Source organism: Armigeres subalbatus, chromosome 2, assembly GCF_024139115.2.
Source record: "Armigeres subalbatus isolate Guangzhou_Male chromosome 2, GZ_Asu_2, whole genome shotgun sequence".
In the NCBI taxonomy this organism is placed as follows: domain Eukaryota; kingdom Metazoa; phylum Arthropoda; class Insecta; order Diptera; family Culicidae; genus Armigeres; species Armigeres subalbatus.
In genome coordinates, this window is record NC_085140.1 from 111,399,128 (window position 1) to 111,424,779 (window position 25,652).

The 25,652-nt window shown below is 42.0% G+C and overlaps 1 protein-coding gene across 1 annotated transcript in view; it reads left to right on the top strand.

The window, feature by feature from the left end:
- The window catches only part of LOC134210664 (cyclin-T), a 49,021-nt gene extending 24,736 nt beyond the window's left edge, over positions 1-24,285 (top strand). Inside the window, exons 8-9 of the mRNA XM_062686842.1 lie at positions 765-3,391; positions 23,780-24,285. Coding sequence (XP_062542826.1) covers positions 765-3,391; positions 23,780-24,097 — 2,945 coding nt within the window. The 3' untranslated portion in view covers positions 24,098-24,285. The remainder of the gene's footprint in view (positions 1-764; positions 3,392-23,779) is intronic.
- The last annotated feature ends 1,367 nt before the right edge of the window (positions 24,286-25,652 follow it).

Sequence of the window (25,652 nt, forward strand, 5' to 3'; positions counted from 1 at the left end):
TTGAACACGAGGTATAGTGTTCCCTACTAACTTTAGTCTTGTGTTGCGAAACCTTAGGTAGTTTTTGGTCGCAGTTTTTTTTTTCTTTAAATTTTGTCTAGCATCTTTCGATGATTCAGGGCCCTGATTGTTCATACGCTGATGCTAACGGCGTTATAATTCAAAGAGTCATGCCCCAGTACCCATGAGTGCTCGCAATGGGCATGAGTTAGTGTGAGATATCGTAAGCACCTTTGAAAATACTTTTCTCTTGTAATTACAAAATTTCAATTGAGCATAAGGAATACAGCGAGTGACCCACGTGAAGGATCTTGGCGTCATTCTAGATTCCCAACTAGTATTCAATCAACACATCTCTTTCATCGTCGACAGAGCATCCAGAAATCTAGGATTTATCTTCAGAATTGCAAAAAAAATCACCGACATATTACTGTTTTAAGGCTCTCTATCGTTCTCTGGTGCGCTCGACTCTAGATTATTGTTCTGTTGTCTGGAGTCCAGCTTACAATAACGGTGCCAACGCTTTTGATGGGCGGTCCTCTTATTCCATTTTATTTGCTGCTCTGATGCCCTCTACAAATTAACGTGTGGTCGGTACTAAACTCATTGGAAGTTTGTATGAAAAATGTTATATCGGAAATCCCTGCTCCTACATAATTTGACAGGCATTTCAACGCTGTGCAATATTTTAATTAGATAATTCATGTACCTAGTGAGATCATCTAAATATAATCAAAAACATCTTTCTTACATTTTACCAACAGGCGACCCATCGTTGAAAGCATCACAATCTTCCAGCCACAAAATTCCTTCATCTGGTAGTTCCCGTTCTCGCGGCGATCGGCCGCCATCATCGTCGTCGCAGGCACTGCACCAGCGGGAAATGATGTCCGGTGCTGGTGGCGGCCACTATGGAACGAGTAGTTCCAGCAGTAAAATGCAACCAATACCGCATCACAGCAGCAGCCGTTCCGGTATGCCACCACAGTCGTCTTCGTCGTCATCATCATCATCGTCAAGATACGGTAACATGCATGAAAGTTCCAGGGATCCAAAGAATCGCATGATGCCAACGGCGACCGGGAGTAGTTCATCTTCATCGATGCCAATGCATCCGTACAGCCAAAGCAAAGTTGACCGGCACGGCGTTAGTAGTGGTCAAAAAGGACCGTCACTATCTCTTATGGATGGTAAAAATCAAGGAAAATCACAAAACTCCATGATGGCGGCACCTCTATTCAGCGGTAGTAATCCGGATTTGTCCAGCCGATCGTCTGCTTCGTCATTGATGAAACAACCTTACGGGTCACACCCACCTAGCTATAGCCAATCGATGAGTAATCGAAACAATAACATGCCTTCTAGTGAATCGCAATCCGTCCCTAATCAGCAAACGCAGCAGCAGCAATTTAAGAATCAGATGCAACAGCAGTTACCATCGGCAGGTGCTGAATCTTCATTCCGCCTTATTGATGATAGCAATCGATTGACCGAACCAATGCAAATGAGCACCCCTCCCAAGCAATCTAAGCCTTCGTCGATATTCAGCCCAGATTGGAAAGATACGCAGGCGGAAAGTAACAACGGCAGTGTTTCCAACAGTGGTGGAAAATCTAGGTCACAAGGGCAATTGAATGCCAACATTCAGAAAACGATCAAAGAAAGTCCAAGTAGCAGGGAGAAAAAGCCCTCTGTTCCAACCTATCCGGATCAACAGCATAAGTCTCGTTCTATCACACCGAAGAAAGAGCGACGTACCGAAGCTGTGACGACGCCCAGCTCAAGCCAACAGCCGAGATCCACTGAGAAGAAACCTCCCTCATCTTCGAGTTTGAAAAGGTCGCTGGAAACGCCATTATCTGGATCGATGTCTGGTAGCACATTAGATCCAACTGATTTGCTAGGCATCAATAAGATTTCTAGTGGACAAGCACCGATGAAGCGGTCTCTTCACAGCAGTGAACAAGTTCGACAGGAAGATGGAACCGATTTCCGGGAATCTAAAGTGCGCAAAGTGGAAATTTCTTCTCCTTCTGACAATCTATTTTCCTCGTCTTTCGACTTGTCCAGCACGTTTGATAAGCAGGACGATAGTTTCTCGATGTTTCCGTTCAACGACCCTGGTTCGTTGCTGTCGCAGCCTTTGCTCAGTGATTCGAAACCGATCAATATCGGCAAAACTAGCTTCAGTAATACTATCAACGGAATTGAAACTAACCCGGCTTTAGTTAGTAGTTTGCTCAAGGAAAGTCTGTGTGGCACGGAGAGCAAGTTCAGCTCCCTCAGTGGGAGCGCTACTAATGCCTTGGGTTTTGCTTCATCTTCATCAACAACCAATAACAGCACGGTAGCAAGTACTGGATCATCACTATTGACTAGTGCTGCTTCTTCGCAGTCGGTTTCAAGCTTGAGCGCATCGTCGGCTCCAAGCTTAGTGCCCAATGTACCTGAAACTATCAAGACAGAGCCTCAAACTATTGACGTTAATGCGCCGTCGGCGATCAGTAGTTTGCTTGCTCAATCCGCACCATTATTGTCGACAGCCTCGACACTGACTACAGCAAACACCAACACTGCTAGCAGTGAACTGGTGGCACTAACAGGCGATACAGCCACAGCTCTTTCCAAAGAAGAGGAGCATCGCCGCTCCAAGTCGGAAAAGAAGAAAAAGAAAGACAAACACAAACACAAAGAGAAGGACAAGACAAAGGACAAGGATCGTGAGGAGCGTAAGAAACACAAAAAGGACAAGGACCGGCACCGAGATCGAGAAAGGGAGAAGACCGACCAGGCAAGCGATCCGGCATTGATCCCCGGCCCGATCAAAATTAAACTTCCAAAAGACAAGTTGAATCTCCACCCACTCACCGAAAGCACAACCGGTGGTAGCAATCCTGCGGCAGCCGCCGCCTCCGATATAGGATTAAAAATCAAAATTCCAAAAGATCGGCTTTCGGGTGCTTCATCTCTTAGTGGCTCCAGCACAAGCGCCTCGACGGCCCACAGTGGGGCAGCAGTTCCCGCAACCGGTTCCACTTCCAGTCAACCTTCGACGCTAGCTCCGAACCCTCTCAAACTGAAAATCTCCAAGGACAAAATCGAGCACTACAACATTAATGATAGTGGATTCAACAATGGCTCCGGCCACGGAGGCCACGGAGGGGCACACCACAGCCACAGTAGCAAGAAGAAAGATCGCGACAAGGAACGCGATAAGAGCAAATCGAACAAATCATCCACGTCCACTTCGTCGACAGCGGCGGTGACTGCTGGAATGGGCCCATTAATCATTAACGACTACAACAAACAGAATGGTAATAGTGGCGCCGGGGGTTCCTCCGCCTCCGGTGGACAGACTGGCAGTTCTTCCAGTAAATCTTCCTCCAGCAAGGTAAGTGACGATCTGTCGTTGTTTTTCTGATAGTAAATATTGGAAATTCACCTTCCTAGAAAATATGTTGAACCATGTGTGAATTCGGCAGCTTTCTGGTAGCTGATTGGACTTTGCACATTGTAATTAGCAATGTTGATCAATATTTTTTCTATTAATAATGCGTACTGTGTAAATAAATTATCACCCATCTGGGCATGGTTCGTGATTGCCCAACGGCTAGTTATAACGATGGATAATTGGAAGTCTTTGCAGGCAACCACATTTTTACAATTTCACTGTGACTTCAAATTAAAAATAGAGTAAACTATCGAGAAGACGTATTTCATATAGTCAGTTGTTAAAGACAATTGATTCCTTCTGAACGAAATGTTAAAATAATTGATTACATTCATTGTTGTTGTATATTGTTAAAATTGCAATCTTTGAAAATTCGATTGTTATTAAAAAGATTTTTGAGAATGTCTCAACATTTTAATGTATTTAGTTTCGTCGAAGAACTATTTCGGATGTATTTCAAAATACTGCAGAACATAAGATATAGACTTAATCAACTTAACCTTTTTTTAAAAATGTTTAAAAACATTGGTGTCCCATTTGAACAGTAAGCTCATCATGATTTACAATTACAATAATTAAATAAATTGTTTGCTGAACTAAGGTCAAAAAGAAAATTATTTCTGAGCTTGTTTAGTGAAATGTCTTCACTTCAGATTAAAATGGCTTCTCCACAAACAAGACTACCAAATAGCATTGTAGTGGAGCACTGTGACTAGGCAATCACGTCTGTCTATATAGGAAGAGGTTATTTGGTTTAGAGTACCTCCAAAATACATGAATCCTTTTGCATATTAATATCATCATTTTGAAAATCCGTGCAGTGCTTGCAGTGCAATTAGCTTTCTCTTACGAAAGCAAGTTAAGTCAATATTTTATGTTGTGCTTGCACTAAAAGCCAACTGGTATATTGTTTTGCAAAAAAATAGATCTTTATATAATCTGACAGTATATTATATACGTTGACTTTGAAGTTTACTCAAAAGTGCCCTTTCAAGGCATGAATTTTCCTAACAACGATCGCACAAGGTGGTGATAATTTAAGTTTCCTTCACTGTTTCCTCTTGTATGTAAGTAGGTCGCAATAAACAAATTCTTCAATTTTGGCTAATGTTTAGTTTATAACAACGACAATCTTAGATAATTCATGCGAAAATATAAATTAAATAAAAACACATCAAGCTCAATCCATCTAATGGATTGAACAAAAATAAAACATGTTTTAGGCAAATAAAAAAAGTATAAAAACAACATGAAAGACAAAATTTGTTCATTTTTTTTATAAAAACGCGCAATTTGTTCTGTTCCATTCTGTGTTTTCCATACGGTGATAGGAAAAAAAAGTTATTGTTTGCCGGTGAGCACGATTATTGGGGGTCCGGCAAACAAAAGATGACTCAAACAACTGTTGTAGTACGAAAAGAAAGCAAAACTTCCGCGCTGTCACGAACTGATGAAAAGCACTAAAAATGGTATTAAATAAAAACGCATTTTTTACAGAAAACCAACCAACTTAATTGTGCTATTTATTTTTTTCGATTTATGCTAAGAACCACGCTGAGCTAGTTCTGCTGGACAGCGACGAAAGAAAGTTTCCGGTTTTGTTCAATTCCACTGTTTGCAATACTCGGTCAATCACCCGAATAGTCTGGTTCGTGAAAAATTATATTTCGAATGAAACACTTTCGTTCGGATCAATTTCCCGTTTGCTTCCTATGTCTTCTACATGATTCGTTTATATATCGGCCATCGGATAATATGTTCATGAATTTGAACGTTAAAATGACTAAATTCACTTCAAAAAGCTTTAACGAAACACGACCAGCGATCCACAACCATGCGAATTCTGAAACGCCAAAATGATATTTCACAGTATCTCCAAATTGTAGTTTGCCAAAAAAGGATAAAATAGTAAGAATGGTCTGATCTACAGGTAAATCTAGTCATTGTAATAGGTAGGTATGCTCTGATTTGTTTTAAATTTTATGTTTTAGGGCCGCTTTAATTGCCTTTAGTTAGGCGATGAACCCGGACGTGAAGAAATTTATCCTTAGTGTATTAATTTTAAGCTATTTCACTTTCAACCAAAGACAAACATATTATGTACGCATGCAACCAACTTCTACTACTGTACAAAGTTTATATTTAGAACTGAATTGAACTGCCTTTTAATGTAAAGTGCTAAAGTGTCAACTTTCCGTTTCCCCCTGTTCCTGGATGAGCAAAAGATTGAGAAACTGCATCCATCCAATATTCGTGCTACTACAGCTCTCGTACAATCCGAGTAATAACCGTCACAGCTTCACCCCAAGTAACATTTTTAACGCTCTTGAAGACCATAATTTACTCTACGAGAGTGTGATAAAACCAGTATAAAACCAAAATGTTACTAGGGCACACCTTCTTTTATAGATGGATGAAGGAAAATCTGCATACAGACACCTGAAATCTTCACTCAGGGAGTGGGTTTGGCGCGGAAGGCAGAAGGCCAGCCCGCCGGACCCACTAAACCCACCAAAGCAACATAAGATTACTTGAGTTACCCTCTCTACTAATACCCTGGTTCCCCCAGGAACTGCCTCCCAGCATTACTTCTGGGGGATAGGCAGTACTTAATGTACACGCTCATTCACGCTCACACAGGCACTCATCCCGTATGAGTCTTTTTTTCATGTCGTTTATTATTTAGGCTCAGTCATGTTTAACATTTTGCGGAGCCAATACCAGATTTTGCAGTATTACAAAAAGAAACTTATTCTGATTATCAAAAAAGAAGAATTAATCTTATCATGAAAAACTTCACTTTCGTCCACCCTAATATTGAATGCTGCCGCTATTATTGTTTTGTCATCCTCTATTAGGGGTGATCGGGGCAATATGGGCCACCTAAGGAAATCGTTCCGAAAAGCGCTGAAAAGCTCAAAAAATCATCATTCAAATGTAGTTGACTTATACTAGGGAGTGTTACCTTTCATATTATATCGATGAATGATGAAAAATGCGTTTGGAAATTGCTGGAATGCACTTTTGAAAATGTATTGATTTTGATGTGTGTTCCCGACTATACGGGGCAATATGAGCCACCGTTTGGGGCAGTATGGGCCACCCATCCAAAACTTTTTTTTGGGAGAGAATAGTGTGGTAATATGAAGGAATATAATACTCCTACAACAATTTAGAGTATTCCATACCAAATAAAATTAATAAACCGCACAACAGCGGACCGAACCGATTTGTCACTCTTCACTGTTTGAACAGCCACATTTCAATTGATCAAAGGTACACTTAATTGCATATTATTCGGCAACTCGACCGTACGAAGAAAACCATTTTTTTTTGTTAAATATCTTGGCTGTGCATATGCACAGCACATGTTTCGAAATGGACAAATTGATATGAAATTTGCGAAAAACCTTCAACCTCCTATTCTCTAGACATGCGTGATAACCCCTACACAACAAGACCACTTAAAGATCACGTTTGCGGAAAAGCCATCAGAATCCGAGTACCAACCTCCACCGCGGTTAGCTTGCAAATTGAATATCTTTCGGATGCTTGATTTGTCCAATCTCCACATGTGCTTTACTGTTGTATATCCACAGTCAAGCGAGTGCACATTGTTTATTAAACGAGAGGATCGCACTCCATGCCCCCAACAACAGGCTGGGCGGACTGATATAGAATGTGAATCAATCGCACTCTGCTGTGCCAAAGGCTTGCTTGGCTAAAGCATTTTGATGAGTTTGATTGCCTTACGTGTGCGGTCGCGTGTACTCAAACGACTAATGACGGTGAAAGGCCGACACTTGATTACAATTAATTGCACATTATTCGGCAACTCGGTCGTACGAAAAGGTTCGTACGAGGGTTCGAGTCCCTCCAAGACACGTGGATTCTTTTTCGCAAATTTCATATCAATTTGTCCATTTCAAAACATGTGCTGTGCATATGCACAGCCAAGATATTTAACAAAAAAATGGTTTTCGTACGGCCGAGTTGCCGTTAACCGTTGCTTCACTGTACATTTCGACCGTTGGTAGAAGTACCGTAAACGATTGAACAAAAGCACCGTAAGCGAGCGCGCGAGTGAACCAAAAACGCGTCTGTTCACATAGAGATGTGATCGTTCACTGGTCCCGTATGAGTCTTACTTGGGTGCTCTCTCTAACACACTCTGACACTCTTTCTGACGCACCATATGAGTCTTACTTGGATGCTCACCACTGACATACCATGTGAGACTAACTTGGATGCTCACCCTACCACCGTATTCACGCTCTAGCACACAAATTCGAGACTTATTTGGGTGCTCACTGTAGCACACCCTGTCACTCCTCCCTGACACACGCTCTGGCAAACCATGTGGGACTTACTTAGGTTCTCACTGACATGCCATGCGAGTCTGATTTGGGTGCTCACCTCTGACATGCCACGCGAGTCTGTCTTGGATGCTCACTCTACACACCTCTGCCATGCCTCGAGGCATCGATAGCGATAGGTACCAACAGTTCTACGCTACGACCCTCCTACCCCGACATATGCAGTCCATACTAACACCTATGCGGTCACTCCTCTGCCATGCCTCGTGGTGGCGACTACCGTTGCCACCCGCTGCGACACTCTTACCTCGACATGTGCAAACCTCTCATTCACTTCCCCGCGCTCAACCTGTTTTCGCTCTAACTAACCAATCACAAGTTAGTCATGCTTGTCGACTGCTGCTCGGCGCGCCAGATTCTCTGCAAGCTGCAGGCAATCTGAGTGGTTGCAGTCGCGTTCCACTTCTCCACCGCTTGGCACATCCTCTGGATAAGGGTATCCGGGGTTGTGTCCCGACCGCAAACGTCTAGCATAGCTCTTCTTTCGACGTCGAAACGAGGACATACGAACAGTATGTGCTCTGCAGTTTCGTCAAAACCTGGGCAGTCAGCGCAGACGGGGCTCTCCGCGTGCCCAAACCTGTGGAGGTACTGCTGGAAGCAGCCATGGCCTGACAGGAATTGTGTCAGATGGAAGTGAACTTCCTCTCAGTCTCAGTCTCTCCACCCAGCTCGATATGTTAGGTATCAACCTGCGGGTCCACCTACCTTTAGAAGAGTTGTCCCACTCGCGCTGCCATCTGGCAACCGAAGTCAGTACATTCAAAGTTAATTGCCTCTATGCCGGGTATTAAGCCACCCGGTGTGGAAATTAATTACTATGTCTGAAACGTGATTATGCATATGTACAACATGTGATAGATTTAGTTCGGAAAAGGTATTGGAGGGTAACCGCCCCTTCGGTGGGCTTTGATCCCACGACCCCAGTAGGGAAAGCACCTGTCATGCAAACTGGGGTCGTGGGATCAAAGCCCACCGAAGGGGCGGTTGCCCTCCAATACCTTTTTCGAACTAAATCTATCACATGTTGTAGATATGCATAATCAAGTTTCTGACAACCGAAGTCACCCTGATGCGTTCGCGGGCTCCTCTGGTGCCACGTAGCTCGAAACACTCCTCGTCTTCCCGGATGACCAGCCCGACTGGCATCATGCTCGCAATCACGCAAGCTGCATCGTGTGATATCGTGAGGTAGGCAGATATTACTCTGAGACACATTAAGCGGTACGTGCTCTCCAGCTTTCGCAGACAGACTGTCTGTACCAAGACAGGCTGACAGGTACAGTGATCACCACGTCATTATCCAATCCGTTCCTGGGTGGACGTTAGGCAGAATAACAGCGATTTCAACAATGCTTGTTCTCTCATATAGCCCTCTGCTAATATTCAGTTTCTATTCATTTCACACTTGCCGCTCGGTGTCAATCGAATCTGTATCTTCATTACTATCATCTACTCCCTTTTCGCTTTGAGTAGTATACTCACAGAGAAACAGACGTCTCACTTTAAACAAAATGCAATCAAAATCATCGTCACGGAATCATTATCGCCCAATTCTAAATTCACTGTGTTTGGACCAGCGGTGGTGCGCAAACATCAAAAACAAGCAATATCGATGAAAGCGCCATCAGTGGCCGATAGACCACCTACAAAAAAATGAATCCACCGTTAAAAAGGTAAACGATGGAACATGTGTTGAGTGAGACGTCTGTTTCTCTGTGGCATAATTATCACCGAAAAAAGCCAATAAATTAATTTTGATAATCACGCGGTGATCAAAGCTTTCTTAATTTCTGACTTCTTTTCTTTCAACAGGATGAGAAACTGCATCCATCCAATATTCATGCTACTACTACACTGCCGTCCCAAGCATATCTGTCCCATGTCAAAAAATATGAAATTGAGAAAAATGCGATTGAAGTTGGAAACATATTTTTCAGTTGGTAGCAAAATTGCTAAGGAAATTTTGATTAATAAACGTATATCGATGAAAAAAGTGTATTTCTAATGGATTAGTATGTTTCAAAGGATAAACACTGTTTTTTTAGTGGAATTTATTCAGTGGGGCATTTATGCTGCGAAATTGAAGACAAAATTGATAATTCCAAGCATATTTGTCCCAGTGCTAGAGTATCATCAGATCACGAACATTATCAAATGGATTCGCACCATGTTTGCAAAAAAAATCTCTTCAGAGCTGGGAAGTTCGTCTCTTACAGTATGGGCAACCAAAGGTTGCCCTCAAGGAGGGGTCTTCTCACCACTAATGTGGTTCTTAGTGGTAGACGATCTTCTAGGAAGCTTAGAAGAAAAAGGTTTCGAGGTTGTAGGCTTTGCTGACGATATTGTCATCATAGTGAGGGAGAAATTCGACAATATCATTTCTGAAAGAATGCAATGGGCTCTAAATTTTACCCAATCGTGGTGTATTCAGGAAGGCCTTAGCATTAATCCGTCAAAAATTGTAATTCACTAGGAAAAGGAAACTTGATCTAAAAGCTCTAAAGCTTGGAGGACTAGAAATTCAGCTTAGTGAACAGGTCAAATACCTGGGAGTCATTCTGGATTCTAAGCTAAACTGGAATGCTCATATTGAGTGTGCGATCGGAAATGCAACTAGTGCCTTCTAGATGCTCTAAAACATTTGGAAGAAAATGGGGCTTAAGACCAAAAATGATAAAGTGGATCTATACTTCCATTATTCGTCCAAAACTGACATATGCTGCTCTTGTATTGAAGCCAAAAACAAAAGAGGCTACTGCACAGAAGAAGCTGACAAAACTGCAAAGGTTAGTGTCCATTGCTATAACGGAAGCAATGCGTAGCACTCCTTCAAAATCGTTAGATGCCATTTTAAATCTGCTACCATTGTATGAATTCGTGCAGTTAGAAGCGGAAAAGAATATGCAAAAACTTAAACTATTGAAGTTATTCAAGTCAGGCGATTTAGTGGGCCACTTGAGTATCTCACAAAATTTTCAATATGAGCCAGTGATGAATATGAGTGGAGACTGGATGAAACCTGTGGAGAACTATGACATTCCTTATAACATACGTGAGCCATCACATATGGACTGGGAAGTTGGAGGTCCCACTGTTCGGGACGGTTCCATAAAATTCTACACAGATGGCTCAAAAATAGGAACAAAAACGGGAGCAGGAATCTTCGGCCCTGGGATATCGACCTCAGTGGCAATGGGAAACTACCCAACGGTGTTCCAAGCGGAGATTTTTGCTATAATGAAATGTGCTAATATCTGTGTAGAGAGAAAATATAGATATGCAAATATTTGTATATTCACAGATAGTCAAGCGGCACTCAAAGCATTGAGTAGCTTTAAATGTACATCAAAACTTGTCTGGGACTGCATTCTTTCATTGCGAAAAGTGTGCCAAGAGAACTCCGTAAAACTGTACTGGGTTCCAGGACACTGTGGCATTGAAGGTAATGAAAAGGCAGACGAGCTTGCGAAGCGAGGTTCAAATACACAGTTTATTGGCCCAGAACCTTTCCGGTATATCATACTGTACTATAAAAATGGAATTGAAATCCTGGGAAGCACAAAGGTTGATGACCAACTGGTTGGTTGGCGAAAAGTGTGCTCAATCAAAGAAATTTGTAATTTCCAATGTTAAAGTAACCGAAAAGCTCTTGGAGCTCAGCAAGAGAGTTCTTTGCACCTTCTTACTTGATACTTGATGGTCTACAGCTCTTCGATGAACCTACGCCGAATGGAGTATCCTTCTCCACTGGACTCGCTCCTGGGCCAGTCGCTTCCAGTCGCCCTGAACATTGAGCGCCCTCAGGTCCTCTTCTACTGCAAAAAGCCATCGTGTACGCGGCCTTCCACGAAGCCTGCGGCCTCTTCCGGGTTCTCTACTAAATATTATCTTTGCTTGACGTTCTTCCGGCAAACGAACAACGTGACCAGCCCACCGTAGCCTGCCGTGTTGAATAAGCTTAATAATATCCAGCCCTTTATACACCTGGTACAATTCGTGATTCATGTGGCGCCGCCAGATACCGTTCTCCTGTTTACCGCCGAGCATTGTCCGCAGCACCTTACGCTCAAACACTCCGATCAGCCTCTTTTAACGTCCATGTTTCATGGTCGTATAAAGCCACAGGAAGAATCAGATTAGCATACAGCGCGAGTTTTGTTTTTGTTTGCAGACTACGAGACTTAAGCTGGTTACGAAGCCCGTAATAAGCCCGATTTGCAGCTGCAATACGCCTTTTCACCTCGCGGGTAACATCATTATCGCACGTCACTAATGTTCCAAAATACACAAATTCTTCTACCACTTCAAACTTTCCACCATCCAGCACCATTTCGCTACCACCACCACTAATGAACCCACGTTGATTGCCAGCGACAATATACTTCGTTTTGCTGGTATTGATCGTGAGTCCAATCCTCGCTGTCTCCCTCTTAAAAGGCACAAAAGCCTCTTCCACGGCACGGCGATCAATCCCGATAATATCGATATCGTCCGCAAATCCCAGGAGCATATGCGATTTTGTGATAATGGTACCGCTTCTTTGCACACCAGCTCTCCTAATCGTTCCCTCGAGCGCTATATTGAACAGTAGATTCGAGATTGCATCACCCTGCTTTAATCCATCGAAGGTAACAAATGACGTCGATATTTCATCCGCAACCCTTACACTTGATTTCGATCCATCCAACGTTATAAGAATCAGCCGTATCAGTTTCGCCGGAAAACCATGTTCAAGCATAATTTGCCATAATTCATTCCGTTTCACTGAATCGTACACCGCCTTGAAAACAATAAACAGATGATGTGTCTGCAAGTTGTACTCCCGGAATTTATCAAGGATTTGTCTCAGGGTAAACATTTGATCCGTCGTTGATCGGCCCTTACGAAAACCTGCTTGGTATTCGTCGACAAAGGACTTCTCAAGCGGTCGCAATCTGTTGAACAGAATACGGGACATAATTTTGTACGCCGAATTAAGGAGGGTTATTCCTCGGTAATTGGCGCACTCCAGTCTGTGCCCTTTCTTAAAGAGAGGGCAAATGAGGCCGTCCAACCAGCTATCAGGCATTTCCTCGTCTTCCCATATTTTCGACATAATATGGTGCAGAACTTCATAAAGCTACATACAGCCATGTTTGAGAAGTTCAGCCGGGAGCTGGTCCTTCCCCGCAGCCTTATTGTTTTGCAGCTCTTTAACAGTTTTTTAACCTCATCTAGTGTAGGCGACTCCATCGTCGCTAATATTTATTCTGCTCACCGATCCACCGCCACTTCCACTATTCAACAATGTCTCGAAGTGTTGTTTCCACCTGGCAGCCACTTCGGTTTTATCTGTCAGCAAAATCCCTTGTTGGTCGTTGCACATGACGGGAGATAGCGCTGTCTTTCTCCGCACGTCATTGACAGACTCATAGAACCTCCGCATATCGTTCTGCTCCATTTTTTCCTGCGCCTCACTAATAACTTGTTCTTCATATTCTTTCTTCTTCCTGCGGTTGGTTTCGTTTTTCGGCTGCTCTTGCTTCCTTGTACCGATCTCTATTCGATCGGGTACCCGACACCAACATACGGCTTCTGACAACGTTCTTCTCGTCTGTCACTCTCTGACACTCCACATCGAACCAACCCGTCCTGGGTCGCCTCTGTGCAGTGCCTACTACTTCTCGTGCTGTTGTGCTCACCGCTCCATGGATCGACTCCCATAGATCGTTGATGTTGTCGCTAACGTTGATTGCACTTATCCGTTCGTCGAGCTTCTGGTGGTACTCAGCCGATACTCCTTCCGCCGACAATCGCTGGATATTGTAACGCATCGTTCGCTGTGATCTTTCGTTCGATACAGTTGACAACCGTGATCGAATTTTACTGACAACGAGGTAGTGATCAGAGTTAATGTTCGGACCTCTGAATGTACGTACATCGATAACATCCGAGAAATGGCGCCCATCCACCAAAACATGATCTATCTGGTTGCAAGTTTCATCATTTGGGTGTCTCCAGGTGTGCTTTCGGATATTCTTTCGTGCAAAGTAGGTGCTACTGCTTTGCACCTTCACTGGCCTATTAGCCGGACACTGCCCGAGCAGACATCACTTGAAAAATATTGGCCAGATTTAGAATGATATCTGTCGTTTCTGTAGCACGGAACGTGAAACCTCGGAACATCTGCTTTGCAGTTGTGATGCATTGTACAAGGGTAGATCTAAATTTCTAAATAGTGGCTTTATGCAACCAGGAGATATTTGGACTGCAAATCCTGGAAAGGTAGTGGGTTTTATTAACTCAATCATACCGGACTGGGAAAAGACGAGTCTTTGTAGGTTGTTTACTTGACAAATTGTGATCAACCTACTAGATGCGAATACATAGTAATCAGTAATCAGGGGTACAGGGGTATACCACAAAAGTTCAACTCAATGGACGCAGTGGTTCTACGCCCCAACAAAAAAAATTATCAGATTATTTTGCGCTTAGCAAAAGTTTAGTTCTTCTTCTTATTGGCATTACATCCTCCACACTGGGAAAGCACTTCCACAGTTATTAACTGCAAGGTTTCTAAGCCAAGTTACCATTTTTGCATTTGTATATCATGAGGCTAACACGATGATACTTTTATGCCCAGGGAAGTCGAGACAATTTCCAATTTCAATTTCCAATTTCCAATTGCCTAGACCGGCACCGGGAATCGAACCCAGCCACCCTCAGCATGGTCTTGCTTTGTAGCCGCGCGTCTTACCGCACGGCTAAGGAGGGCTCACAAAAAAAAGTTTAGTTGGGTCTGGATAATAACCTGATTCAAATTAGATGCATTAGGTCTTTTCAAAGCGTATTGTAGTAATGGGCAGTACACTAATAACGTAAGCTTTTAGGGAAGGAGGCTCTTACGCTCCATAGAAAAAAAATGTGTATGAAAAAATCTGACATGGGGACGAGTGTGTCTGAAAACCCCAGAGATATTATACCTTACATAAGGGTAAGGCCTCTTACAGTGAGAATTGGTTCCTATATATAATTTGATCCTGAAATAAGTTCAGGTGAATTATGTTTCAGCGCAGATGAATTTCCGGAAGAAGCATCAAAATCAGGTTCCGTGGTAACTCAATACCGCAATACTGCGAAGCAGAGTCTATTATATATAGAGTTACGCAAAGAGTGAAGCCAAATCTACCTATTGAACTGTCAAACCGTCTACCTATCGAGCAAAGTAAAAAAATGCATGTTGGTGAGGCAGAAGTATTGTTATCGCCTAATGATTATTATGGCGAATTAAAACGCATGAATTCTCGAGCAACATATGATTAGGGCCGAAAAACCAACAAAGCTGAACCGAGAAAAATGAGGTACAAATTTTCTAAGACTAATTTAATTCATTTATTGAAGTAGAAATTCAAAATAGCAATTAATGTGTTTCTTAAAAAATATCAAGTACAGTGTTTTAACTAGCATGAAGAATAATTTACAAAGCAATCGTTCATGCCAGAAAATCAAAAATCATGGTATTGGCTTATAAGCCGTAACCATATGTTACGCGAGAATTGAAATGTATTAGATTTGATCTAGTAACAGCTTCAAAAAAAAAACATCAATACATTCCCCAATAAAGTAGCAACAAGAAACTCACGTGTCTGCACTCTTTGGGTGACTAGGTTATCGAATTAAAAAGCTTTAAAAGTGAACGCTCCCGTGAAGTCACTTGAAGGGTTGAACAAAAGTGAAAGTTGGCAACAGAATAACAAGAGCATCATTCAGAATAAGTGTAAGGTGCCCGCCAGAGTAGACGCGACGTGCGATGCGACGCAACGCGACTCACGTAAAAGAATAACAATCATTATCAACAGGCTGTCAAATTGCACTGTCGCGTCGCGTCGCATCGCACGTTGCGTTTACTCTGGCTTCGCCCTAAGAAGATCCTCTTTGCGTAACTCTATATAATAGACTCTGCTGCGAAGGTGTTTGATGATTCATATGAAATTTATTTCAGATTAGCATCTGATGTGTCGAGTCCACCTGCGTGGGGTGCGTGTATGAACATTTGTGAACTCATGTTTAGGACCATTTTTTCGTAACAAGTTGCCCTCGACGAGAAATTCGGCCCCATTGTTTGCTATTGAAAATTTATTAGTCACTTCGATCCGAAGCTATTGCTAAAATCTTGTACATATGTAAATGAATTTGGCCTACCTTATGGCCATGCGCTAAGAAGCGCGACGACAAAGCGATGATGTGTAGCAGGCAGGTTCATACCAATTTCTGTTATCGAGGTCGTCGCTCCTGCTCGGGAATGGCCTTCGGCCTAATGGCCTGACACCGCTGGAGTAAGGTAGAAGCGTAATCTATCACCATAACTGATCCTCATCGTAATCGACGAAAACTTGTTACACTATTAGATCAAGGATTCTCAGGTTCCGTTGTGTAGAATGTTACTAGTTACTAGCCTTTTTATGGAATGCCATGGAACCACCGACCTCTACCCGTACCCGTGCACTTTGTCTTGGCAGATTTTAATAATCAATCGCTATTAACGTCTATCTCTTTAATTAAACAAAACACTGATCGTGCACAGAGTAGCGTTGAACTGTTATTTTTGATTTGTATTTAAACTTCGGGGCCCTCCTCAGCTTAGCGGTAAGATGCGCTATTGTTAGGAAATTGTCCCGGCTTCCCTAGTATTCATGTTAGCCTCATGATATACGAATGCAAAAATGGTAACTTGGCTTAGAAACCTCGCGGTTAATAACTGTGGAAGCTTAATAAACACTAAGCAGCGTGGCGGCAATATGTCCCAGTAAGTGATGTAGTGCCAATAAGAAGAAAAAAACATTTGTCTATTATTATAATTGTCTATTAAAATAATTGATAATTGTCTATTAAAAAATAGATACATTTTCTAAAGTGAGAACCGTTGTCCAACATTATGGTTCTATAAACGTATCAAAATCCACCATATTTACTCTAAAAGCGAATACCATTAAGTATTAAGAAGTCAACGAGGTAAAGTTTCGAATCATACGCACGGTGTCTCTATGAGGAAACATTATTTTTCAAAAATCAGTATCTCTGACACACCCACCACGTGAAAGTATATGCTCTCCTCTTTCATATAGTTTTTTTTTTTTTTTAACGGAGGTAAAAGAAATCTGCAACCAGATACCTGGGAGGCGAACCCAGGTAGTGTGGGGATGGGATCACCACTCCCGACCCACTAAAACCAACTCCTTCCTCCCAGTCATTCCCCCGGCCCGCAATTAAGCAATACTTCGGGGGATGACTATTGGGCATTGCGCCCCCTCCATGACGTGCACAAGTGCACGTATGCGCCTCAACTCTTCGACACTCCCCATGCAACACATTTGCACAAGACATACTGGCACCACATGTGCCCCAACACTCACCTGCCTATGCCGCTTGAATGACTGCAAGGGAAGACCAGGTACCCTGCAGGGGGTACCCCAATGCCGCCATCTCACAACATAGACAGTCCTCATTCAGTATGGTGCTCACCCCGTCCTGCAACAGAATGGCACCACTTGTCAACCAAGCCGGAGGCGACCCTAGGTTGGTGGCTCCTATGCCGCTCCTACCTCAGCTACGAGGCAGACCCTTTCATGTCTCCTATTTCTGAGGTGCCGCAGAGGCATCAACTCCCCGACACTCCTGCCAGTCATAGCGAGACTTTCGTGTCCCCTACTTCTGAGGTGCCGCAGAGGTATCTGCCCCCGACACTCCTGCCAGGCCTAGCGAGACATCACTCATTCCGTCCCTGACAGCCGGATCACACTACTGCCTAAGCAGCCACTCTGGCCGGAACACCCGGCACGTCAAGCGTGCCTAACACTCACCTACCCAGGCTTTGATACTGTCAATAGGTCTCCGTAAGGTACTTTGCAGGCAGCACCCACCTATTGACATTTCGAGGCCCAGATAGTCCTCAGCCAGTGTGATGGTCTCCCCATCCTGCAACGGGGAGGCACCACTTACCTTACATGTCTCCGATTTCTGAGGTGCCGCAGAAGCATCAACCCCCCGACACTCCTGCCAGACGCAGCGAGACTTTCGTGTCCCCTACTTCTGAGGTGCCGCAGAGATATCTGCCCCCCGACACTCCCTGCCAGGCCTCACCAGACTTCAGTCATTCTAAAACTACCGACCATGCGTACCATGCGAGACTTACTTGTGTGTTCCCCCATACGCTCGGTCCCTCATTCGGTGGGGGTATTACGAGTAATACCCCCAACTCCCATTCGCTTGCACCACACGGTGCCCCCAGAAGCGAATATTATCGCACTTTCATGAACTTCCTTGGTTTTCTCACGAAAAGAAAGCTTAGAGCACCAGGATAAGGTTACCCAAAACAGGTTGTCTTCAGTCAAAACCGTATTTTTGGCCAATAGCCCTATTTTAAATAAAATTACTTTTCTAGCACTAGGTAGTTTGCCTTGAATCAAATGTAAAAAAAATACTGAAATCTAGATTTAACTTACCCGAAGTAAACTTTGATACACAGAAAATTGAGAATATTAAATTCACTCAAATTTGGGCTATTGGGCCGAACTACCCCACTGAGGTGCTTGCATCTTGCTCTCGTTCTATCAGAATCAAAGACAGGAAAAACTACCCAAATTTTGGGTAAATTTTGTTGCGATGTTCTCTTCAGTAGGTTTTTTGAACTCATGTTTTGGGTTGATTTATCTGTCCTTGTAAGTTTTTGTAACCAGTGATTTGTTCTTATTTTAATCATTCAATTTTACATCTCTGTGCTCAGACAATTACTGATGCATTGGGAAAGCGAATATTTTATGCTTGTTTTAATTTATTATGCTTACATGTGACACTTTTCTTACAATACCTATTATCCAATAAAATTCGTTGAATTTTTCGTGATAATGCAATAGTGAATTGGCCTTTCTCACATCTTTTATTAGGATTTCCTTTCCAAACTCAGAGCGTAAACTAAGTTGCGGCGCTTTTCGTGATCGATCTTCATGATCATTAGGAACATATCACTTACTCAATATTATAACATGTCTTGACATATGGGTTTATTACCTTGAAAACTTTGGATTGTCTAATCTGGAGAGTAAACTTTGCAATTAAGAGCAAAAACTTACGCGTTCAGCACTGTTGTTCCATCACATTCATAGTTCGACCAGTTTTATTGTATGACAAACTCACTTGGGCTGGACACATTACCCAAATATCGAAAAACATTCATTTATTTGTATTGCTACTTGCATTTCAACAATACTTGATTTAATTACTATTGAAAAGGAAAGCACTATATATTTATATTTTGCAGCTAACATGTATGTATATGGGGAAAACCATACAATTTAAAAATAGGGCGTATTCAAAATTTCACCGATGAAAGATTTTAAAACTAGCCGTATCCTTTTCCTGATGCTCAAAGCTTTCTTTTCGTGAGAAAACCACGGAGGTTCATGAAAGTGCGATAATATTCGCTTCTGGGAGCACCGTGCACCACATGTGCACCACTTGGGGGTGTGTGGGTACCACCCACTGCCACCCGCTTGCCGCCGAAGCAGCCCTCACTCTGTGGAACCTCCACAGGCTCCGTTAACGACCTGGCTAATTGTTTCACCCCCCAGGCCATTCATCCCTTCGGCACGGGTCGCCTGACACCTTGGGATTCGGGGTTAGGGGCTTGTATGCTTTAAGCGGCACACGGTCGCTTGATGTGGTTTTTGGGAGGGAATTAACAGCGCCCCCTGTCAACCCCACCACCTCCTAGGCAGAACCCCCTGACTCACAGACAGCTGGGGAGGGGTCGTCAAGCCCTTGGACATGGTCCCTGCTGCCCCCTTCATATAGTGGGGGAACTAAAAAGTTCTATCGGGGGATCTAGAACAATTTTCATTTTTTCACTATTTTTTTGGTGCAAACTACATAGAAATCTCAAATGATAGCCGATTTAACCCCCCCAAAAATGTATGGAAAAATGACCCCCGATAGAACATTTTAAAAACGCACCTACGTGAAAAAGGAAAACCTATACTTTCGTGTAGTTAGTGTTTTCATTTCATTTTTATTTTTTTAGTCTACATCTAAACAGATAACACTGAATCAACAATTTGACGCCACAATTCACGGTTCGAGGCCACATCTCTCCATCCTCGTATACGCCCCACGCTCGCCAAGTCGTTTTGCACCTGGTCTGCCCATCTCGCTCGCTGCGCTCCACGTCGTCTCGTACTTGCCGGATCGGAAGCGAACACCATCTTTGCAGGGTTGCTGTACGGCATTCTTGCAACATGCCCTGCCCATCGTACCCTTCCAGCTTTAGCTACCTTCTGGATACTGGGCGAGCTCATGGTTCATTCTTCGCCGCCACACGCCGTCTTCTTGCACACCGCCAAAGATGGCCCTACGCACCCGTCTCTCGAATACTCCGAGTGCTTGCAAGTCCTCCTCGAGCATTGTCCATGTTTCATGTCCGTAGGTAGAGGACAACCGGTCTTATTAGCGTACATGACACATTTTTAGCGGTGGCGAATCTTTTTTGACCGCAGTTTCTTCTGGAGCCCGTAGTAGGCCCGACTTCCACAGATGATGCGCCTTCGTATTTCACGACTAACATTGTTGTCAGCCGTTAGCAAGGATCCGAGGTAGACGAATTCCTCGACCACCTCGAAGGTATCCCCGTCTATCGTCACACTGCTTCCCAGGCGGGCCCTGTCACGCTCGGTTCCGCCCACAAGCATGTATTTTGTCTTTGACGCATTCACCACCAGTCCAACTTTGGTTGCTTCGCGTTTCAGGCGGGTGTACAGTTCTGCCACCTTTGCAAATGTTCGGCCGACAATGTCCATGTCATCCGCGAAACAAATAAATTGACTGGATCTGTTGAAAATCGTACCCCGGCTGTTACACCCGGCTCTCCGCATGACACCTTCTAGCGCAATGTTGAACAACAGGCACGAAAGTCCTTCACCATGTCTTAGTCCTCGGCGCGATTCGAACGAACTGGAGTGTTCGCCCGAAATCTTCACACAGTTTTGCACATCATCCACCGTTGCTTTGATCAGTCTGGTAAGCTTCCCAGGGAAGCTGTTCTAGTCCATAATTTTCCATAGCTCTATGCGGTCTATACTGTCGTATGCCGCCTTGAAATCAACGAACAGATGATGCGTTGGGACCTGGTATTCACGGCATTTTTCAAGGATTTGCCGTACAGTAAAGATCTTGTCCGTTGTCGAGCGGCCGTCAACGAAGCCGGCTTGATAACTTCCCACGAACTCATTTACTAATGGTGACAGACGACGGAAGATACTCTGGGATATCACTTTGTAGGCATGCCGCCTACAAAGGATGGTGATCGCTCGAAAGTTCTCACACTCAAGCTTGTCGCCTTTCTTGTAGATGGAGCAGTGAGTGTTTTAGAGATACCGTGGAGGCACCATATTTGACGCAGTTAAGAAATTTTTTAAAAGAATCATTATTTAAAAAATAATTTCAATATGGATTCGCTTAATATTCTGCATAACGAGCTTACTACTATTATAGAATGTGTAGAAATAATGAAACTTCGAAATATAAGTGCATTTCTTAGTTTTTAATCTGTTTTATGTAGTACTTGAGGTGCCCAACTTGACGCACTAATTTTACTATGTTCCTTATTTGACGCAAAGTTGTTCCTAATTTGACGCACTTTAAAACTATGTTAAAACTCAATCAATTAAATGCCTTATTTTTTTATTATATAAAGACAGTGTAATAGAACTTGGTACGATATAAAATAAAAAGTTTATTAATTATACAAAGAGGCATTTTTTTTTTTGTTCAGTTGTTCTGCAAGTTATATGCTCTGTGGGATGTAAGTGTTTTGTTAGTTTCATGAACTCTGCACATCATTCAAAATGCTTCTTATTTAGATGCAAGAATCATGTCAAAATATATATTTACGGGAAAATTAACTCTTACATTTCATTACATAACCAGCCTACCATGGTCTGTTGTATTTGTAATAAAAAAATAACTTTCTTTGGTAATCTGCAATTTTGAATCTATAAACTGAGAAGTTCGTATAGCTTCTGTCTAAACTGAGAAGGATACAGAAAACGCAACTTGTATATGAACGCTTTTAGAACCACATTGAAGCTACCAATCTGCAAGTGTTACGTGACCGGCAGATATATCTAAAAAAATATGAGCTGCCCATCTATATACATTTTTTCAATGAACTATTAACATAAACTGAAGCTTATATGAGAAAGGCAGCCATATTTTTGTTTGATTTCATATTCAGGATTGCACGACTAGTAGCGACAGGAAAGCGACAGAGTAACAAATTGAAAATGTGTTCATTATTTTGGTTTGTTAGAATTTCGTACAATAAAAGGAAAATTGAATTATATGATACTAATATATATTAAAATATTGTTTTCTCGCAAGAATTCTAAAACTAGCATATAAAAAGAGCATAATTACCAAATACCCGTAAGAAACGCGTTAAATAAACGCATCAAAATCGAAAGCAGTATAAGTTATACTATCATGGGCTGGACACTTAGTGGAATGATCCAATATTGACTAATATTTAAAGTAGTTGAGAGTTAGTTAAAACTTAATGAATACATTTTGCTTTTCCTAAGACTATTATTGAGTAATAAACCTCAACTGCACTGCCTTGTCTATTCGTATGATAAGATTAATTAGGAACATCACAATGCATTGTGGAGCCTAATTTGACGCAGAACATTTTGGGTTGAAAAATGCGATCGAATGTTGCAATGTTCAACGTAAAAGGTAAAGCTTACTCATAATGCTCAGCTGTTTGTAGGTAGGGGTAAAAGATTCTCACAAAAGTTATTTTGCGTGAAAAAATGATCATTCGATCCTTAGCATTGTGGCTAAGAACAAAAAAAAAATGACGCATTATGAGTATGACTTCCATATATTTTATTCGGGTATGTTGATTCTTCATTAATAATATGCTTTTTATGCCATATATGCAAAGAAGAAGAGCAAATAAAGCTATCTAGCTTGATTCGTTGATATATTTTTGGCGAACATAGGTTTTCTGCATCATTTGATTTAAGAGTGCGCCAAGTTTGGACCTGCGTCAAATATGGTGCTTCCACGGTACTGATTTTTTGAAAACTCTTCGGACAAACACACCGTGTACGAAGTAAAACATCGCATAATGGAAGCCTATTTCTCGCAAGAGAAATCTACACATTTTTCATGTCCCTTATTTCCAGATTCTGGAGCTGATTGTTTCGTCCGATTCAAAGCATCGTCATGACCTAATCTTTTCAGAATGTCTTAGGATATTTTTGATTCCGTAAATCATGCAAACCATTATGATTTCTACATTCTTTAGACCCTCTAGATTAATGAAAAGGTTCAAATTCCTAAGATGTCTGCATTATGTAGAGTCTTGCCAATCAACTCAACTCTTGCTGATCCTTCAGAATGTCTTGAGCAAATTGTCCAGATTCTCAAAATTACTCAAACCCTCGTTCTCCAAGTTCAGTAGACTCTATAGACTACTCAAATTATATTTTGTTTCTTCTGATTATTCGGATCTATTACAAATTTTCTTCATTTCATTTACTACTATTCCAAAGATTTCTCAGACTTTGAAGATTCATCATGAAATGCAGGACGTTTTCCGAGACGCCCGGCAATGCATGAGAAGTAAGCTAATTCTGGGATTGCCACGTATAATCCGAGACATCTGACACTTATTTATTTGTTAATTTTAAAACATGATTTTATAGTAATGTCTTGTCTTTATTCTAACCCTCGGCACTTATACACAAAAAACAGAAGTTTTAAGATTTCCGAGAACTTCAAATTAATAAGATATTGCAAGAGATATTGAAGACGAGCAGTATATTGTATACTCGTTTATGAGAAATGGGAGAATCGGGGTAAGCTATGCTGAATTCTGCAGCCCTAATGTCATCATATTCGCTCTTATTCACAGCTTACCGTCTCTTCCGCGCAGCAACAATATTCCCTAAACAACATGATGACCGATCAATTGATGCCTTCTACCGGAGGTCCACAACATCCCGCCAGTTTCGATTACATGCAGCATGCTCAGGCTCCCACGCTTCAGCAGCAGCAATACTTCAGCCAGTTTGGAGCGTTTAGCTCTCAGCAACAACAGCAACAACCAAATGTGCTGACTAGCAATAGTGCGTCAAAGATGGCTGGCAACACTTCTCTTGGCACCTCCCTCCAGAACTTCTACTACGGCACGAATAATCCAAACAATAATAATAACACTGTCAAGAAATAAAATGGTGAAATTAGCACGATGCGAACTTTGGGAAGATAAGGCACACACTAAAAAATGTGGCAACAATGATGTACCCAATTCGAATCATATTCATATGACTTAAGTTTTACATTACTTTTAGATTATCATCCTTTGTGAATAAATGTACATAGCTTTAATTATAATGAAAACAGGATAAAGCAATACAATTGGTTTTCTTTATGTTATTTTTTCGTTGAAAATGTTATGATGTTATGGAATGTGAAATCATGAATTGCCTGTTTGAAACCGACACAAATGTAACACTTAACATAATAATAACCAAAAATGTACTGCATACAATTTCGGAGAGTTTCTCTTCTGTTCTTTGCAAATAATTATGCATAGGGCAATGAAATAATGCAGTGAAAGCCTTCTTCGCAAAACAGTAGATTTGTTGGTAGCTATATAATCAACAGCATAGAATTAAAAGAAATGATAAAATAATAAATTCCTAATAGTTACATTGAAGATGAAAACCATCTAGAATGAAATTAAAAGTCTGAACCAAGTGAAGTAAAAACTTCTAAAGCAAAAGCAGTGAACACAAGCACTAATCACTCTCCTACAAGATGTATTGAACGATACACGGATCAATGGTTGAATAAGAAGTAAAATAAGTTAGTTAGAAAATGCTATAATATTGTATCCATGTTCACCAAACTACTAGCAATGAATCAACTCAGATTAACAGTTATAAAATTATTGAAACAATGGGTAATTGTTTCTGTAAACAAACAAGTTTAATGTTATTTTTCGACATATCCGAAATCCTCAGAAGTAGAGTGCCTACGTTCAATTGCTGTATTCTCGAATATCAAATCCTCATCCAATGCCCACTGGCAACGTTCTTGCATTTTTTATTTTTTAGATTTTTTCTTCTGCATTTTTTATTGCCAATTGACTGGAGCTACCTACTCTATAAGGGATTATAAAGTCACTAGATAGCTAAAAAAAAGGATGCGGGGAAGGACCATAGCTTCCTGCTGAACTACTTAAACACGACATTGAAATTTTTTACGAAGTTCTACACCATATTATATTCTTGTTATTCTTGTTATACTCAACGTATCGTTAAGAAAATTATTTTGAGCTTTTTAGTGGAATGTCTTCACTTGTCATAAGACGAGTTTGTACAATCCCATTGAATTCCACCACTTAATTGTATCTTGACAGATACGTATTTCGACCTCAACAGTAAGGCCGTCTTCAGTGTCTCGTACTTGACTCGAGTCGAGATAACACTGAATCAACAATTTGACGCCACAATACACGGTTCGAGGCCGCATCTCTCCATCCTCGAATACGCCCCACGCTCGCCAAGTCGTTTTGCACCTGGTCTGCCCATCTTGCTCGCTGCGCTCCACGTCGTCTCGTCCCTGCCGGATCGGAAGCGAACACCATCTTTGCAGGGTTGCTGTCCGGCATTCTTGAAACATGCCCTGCCTATCGTACCCTTCCAGCTTTAGCTACCTTCTGGATACTGGGTTCGCCGTAGAGCTGGGCGAGCTCATGGTTCATTCTTCGCCGCCACACA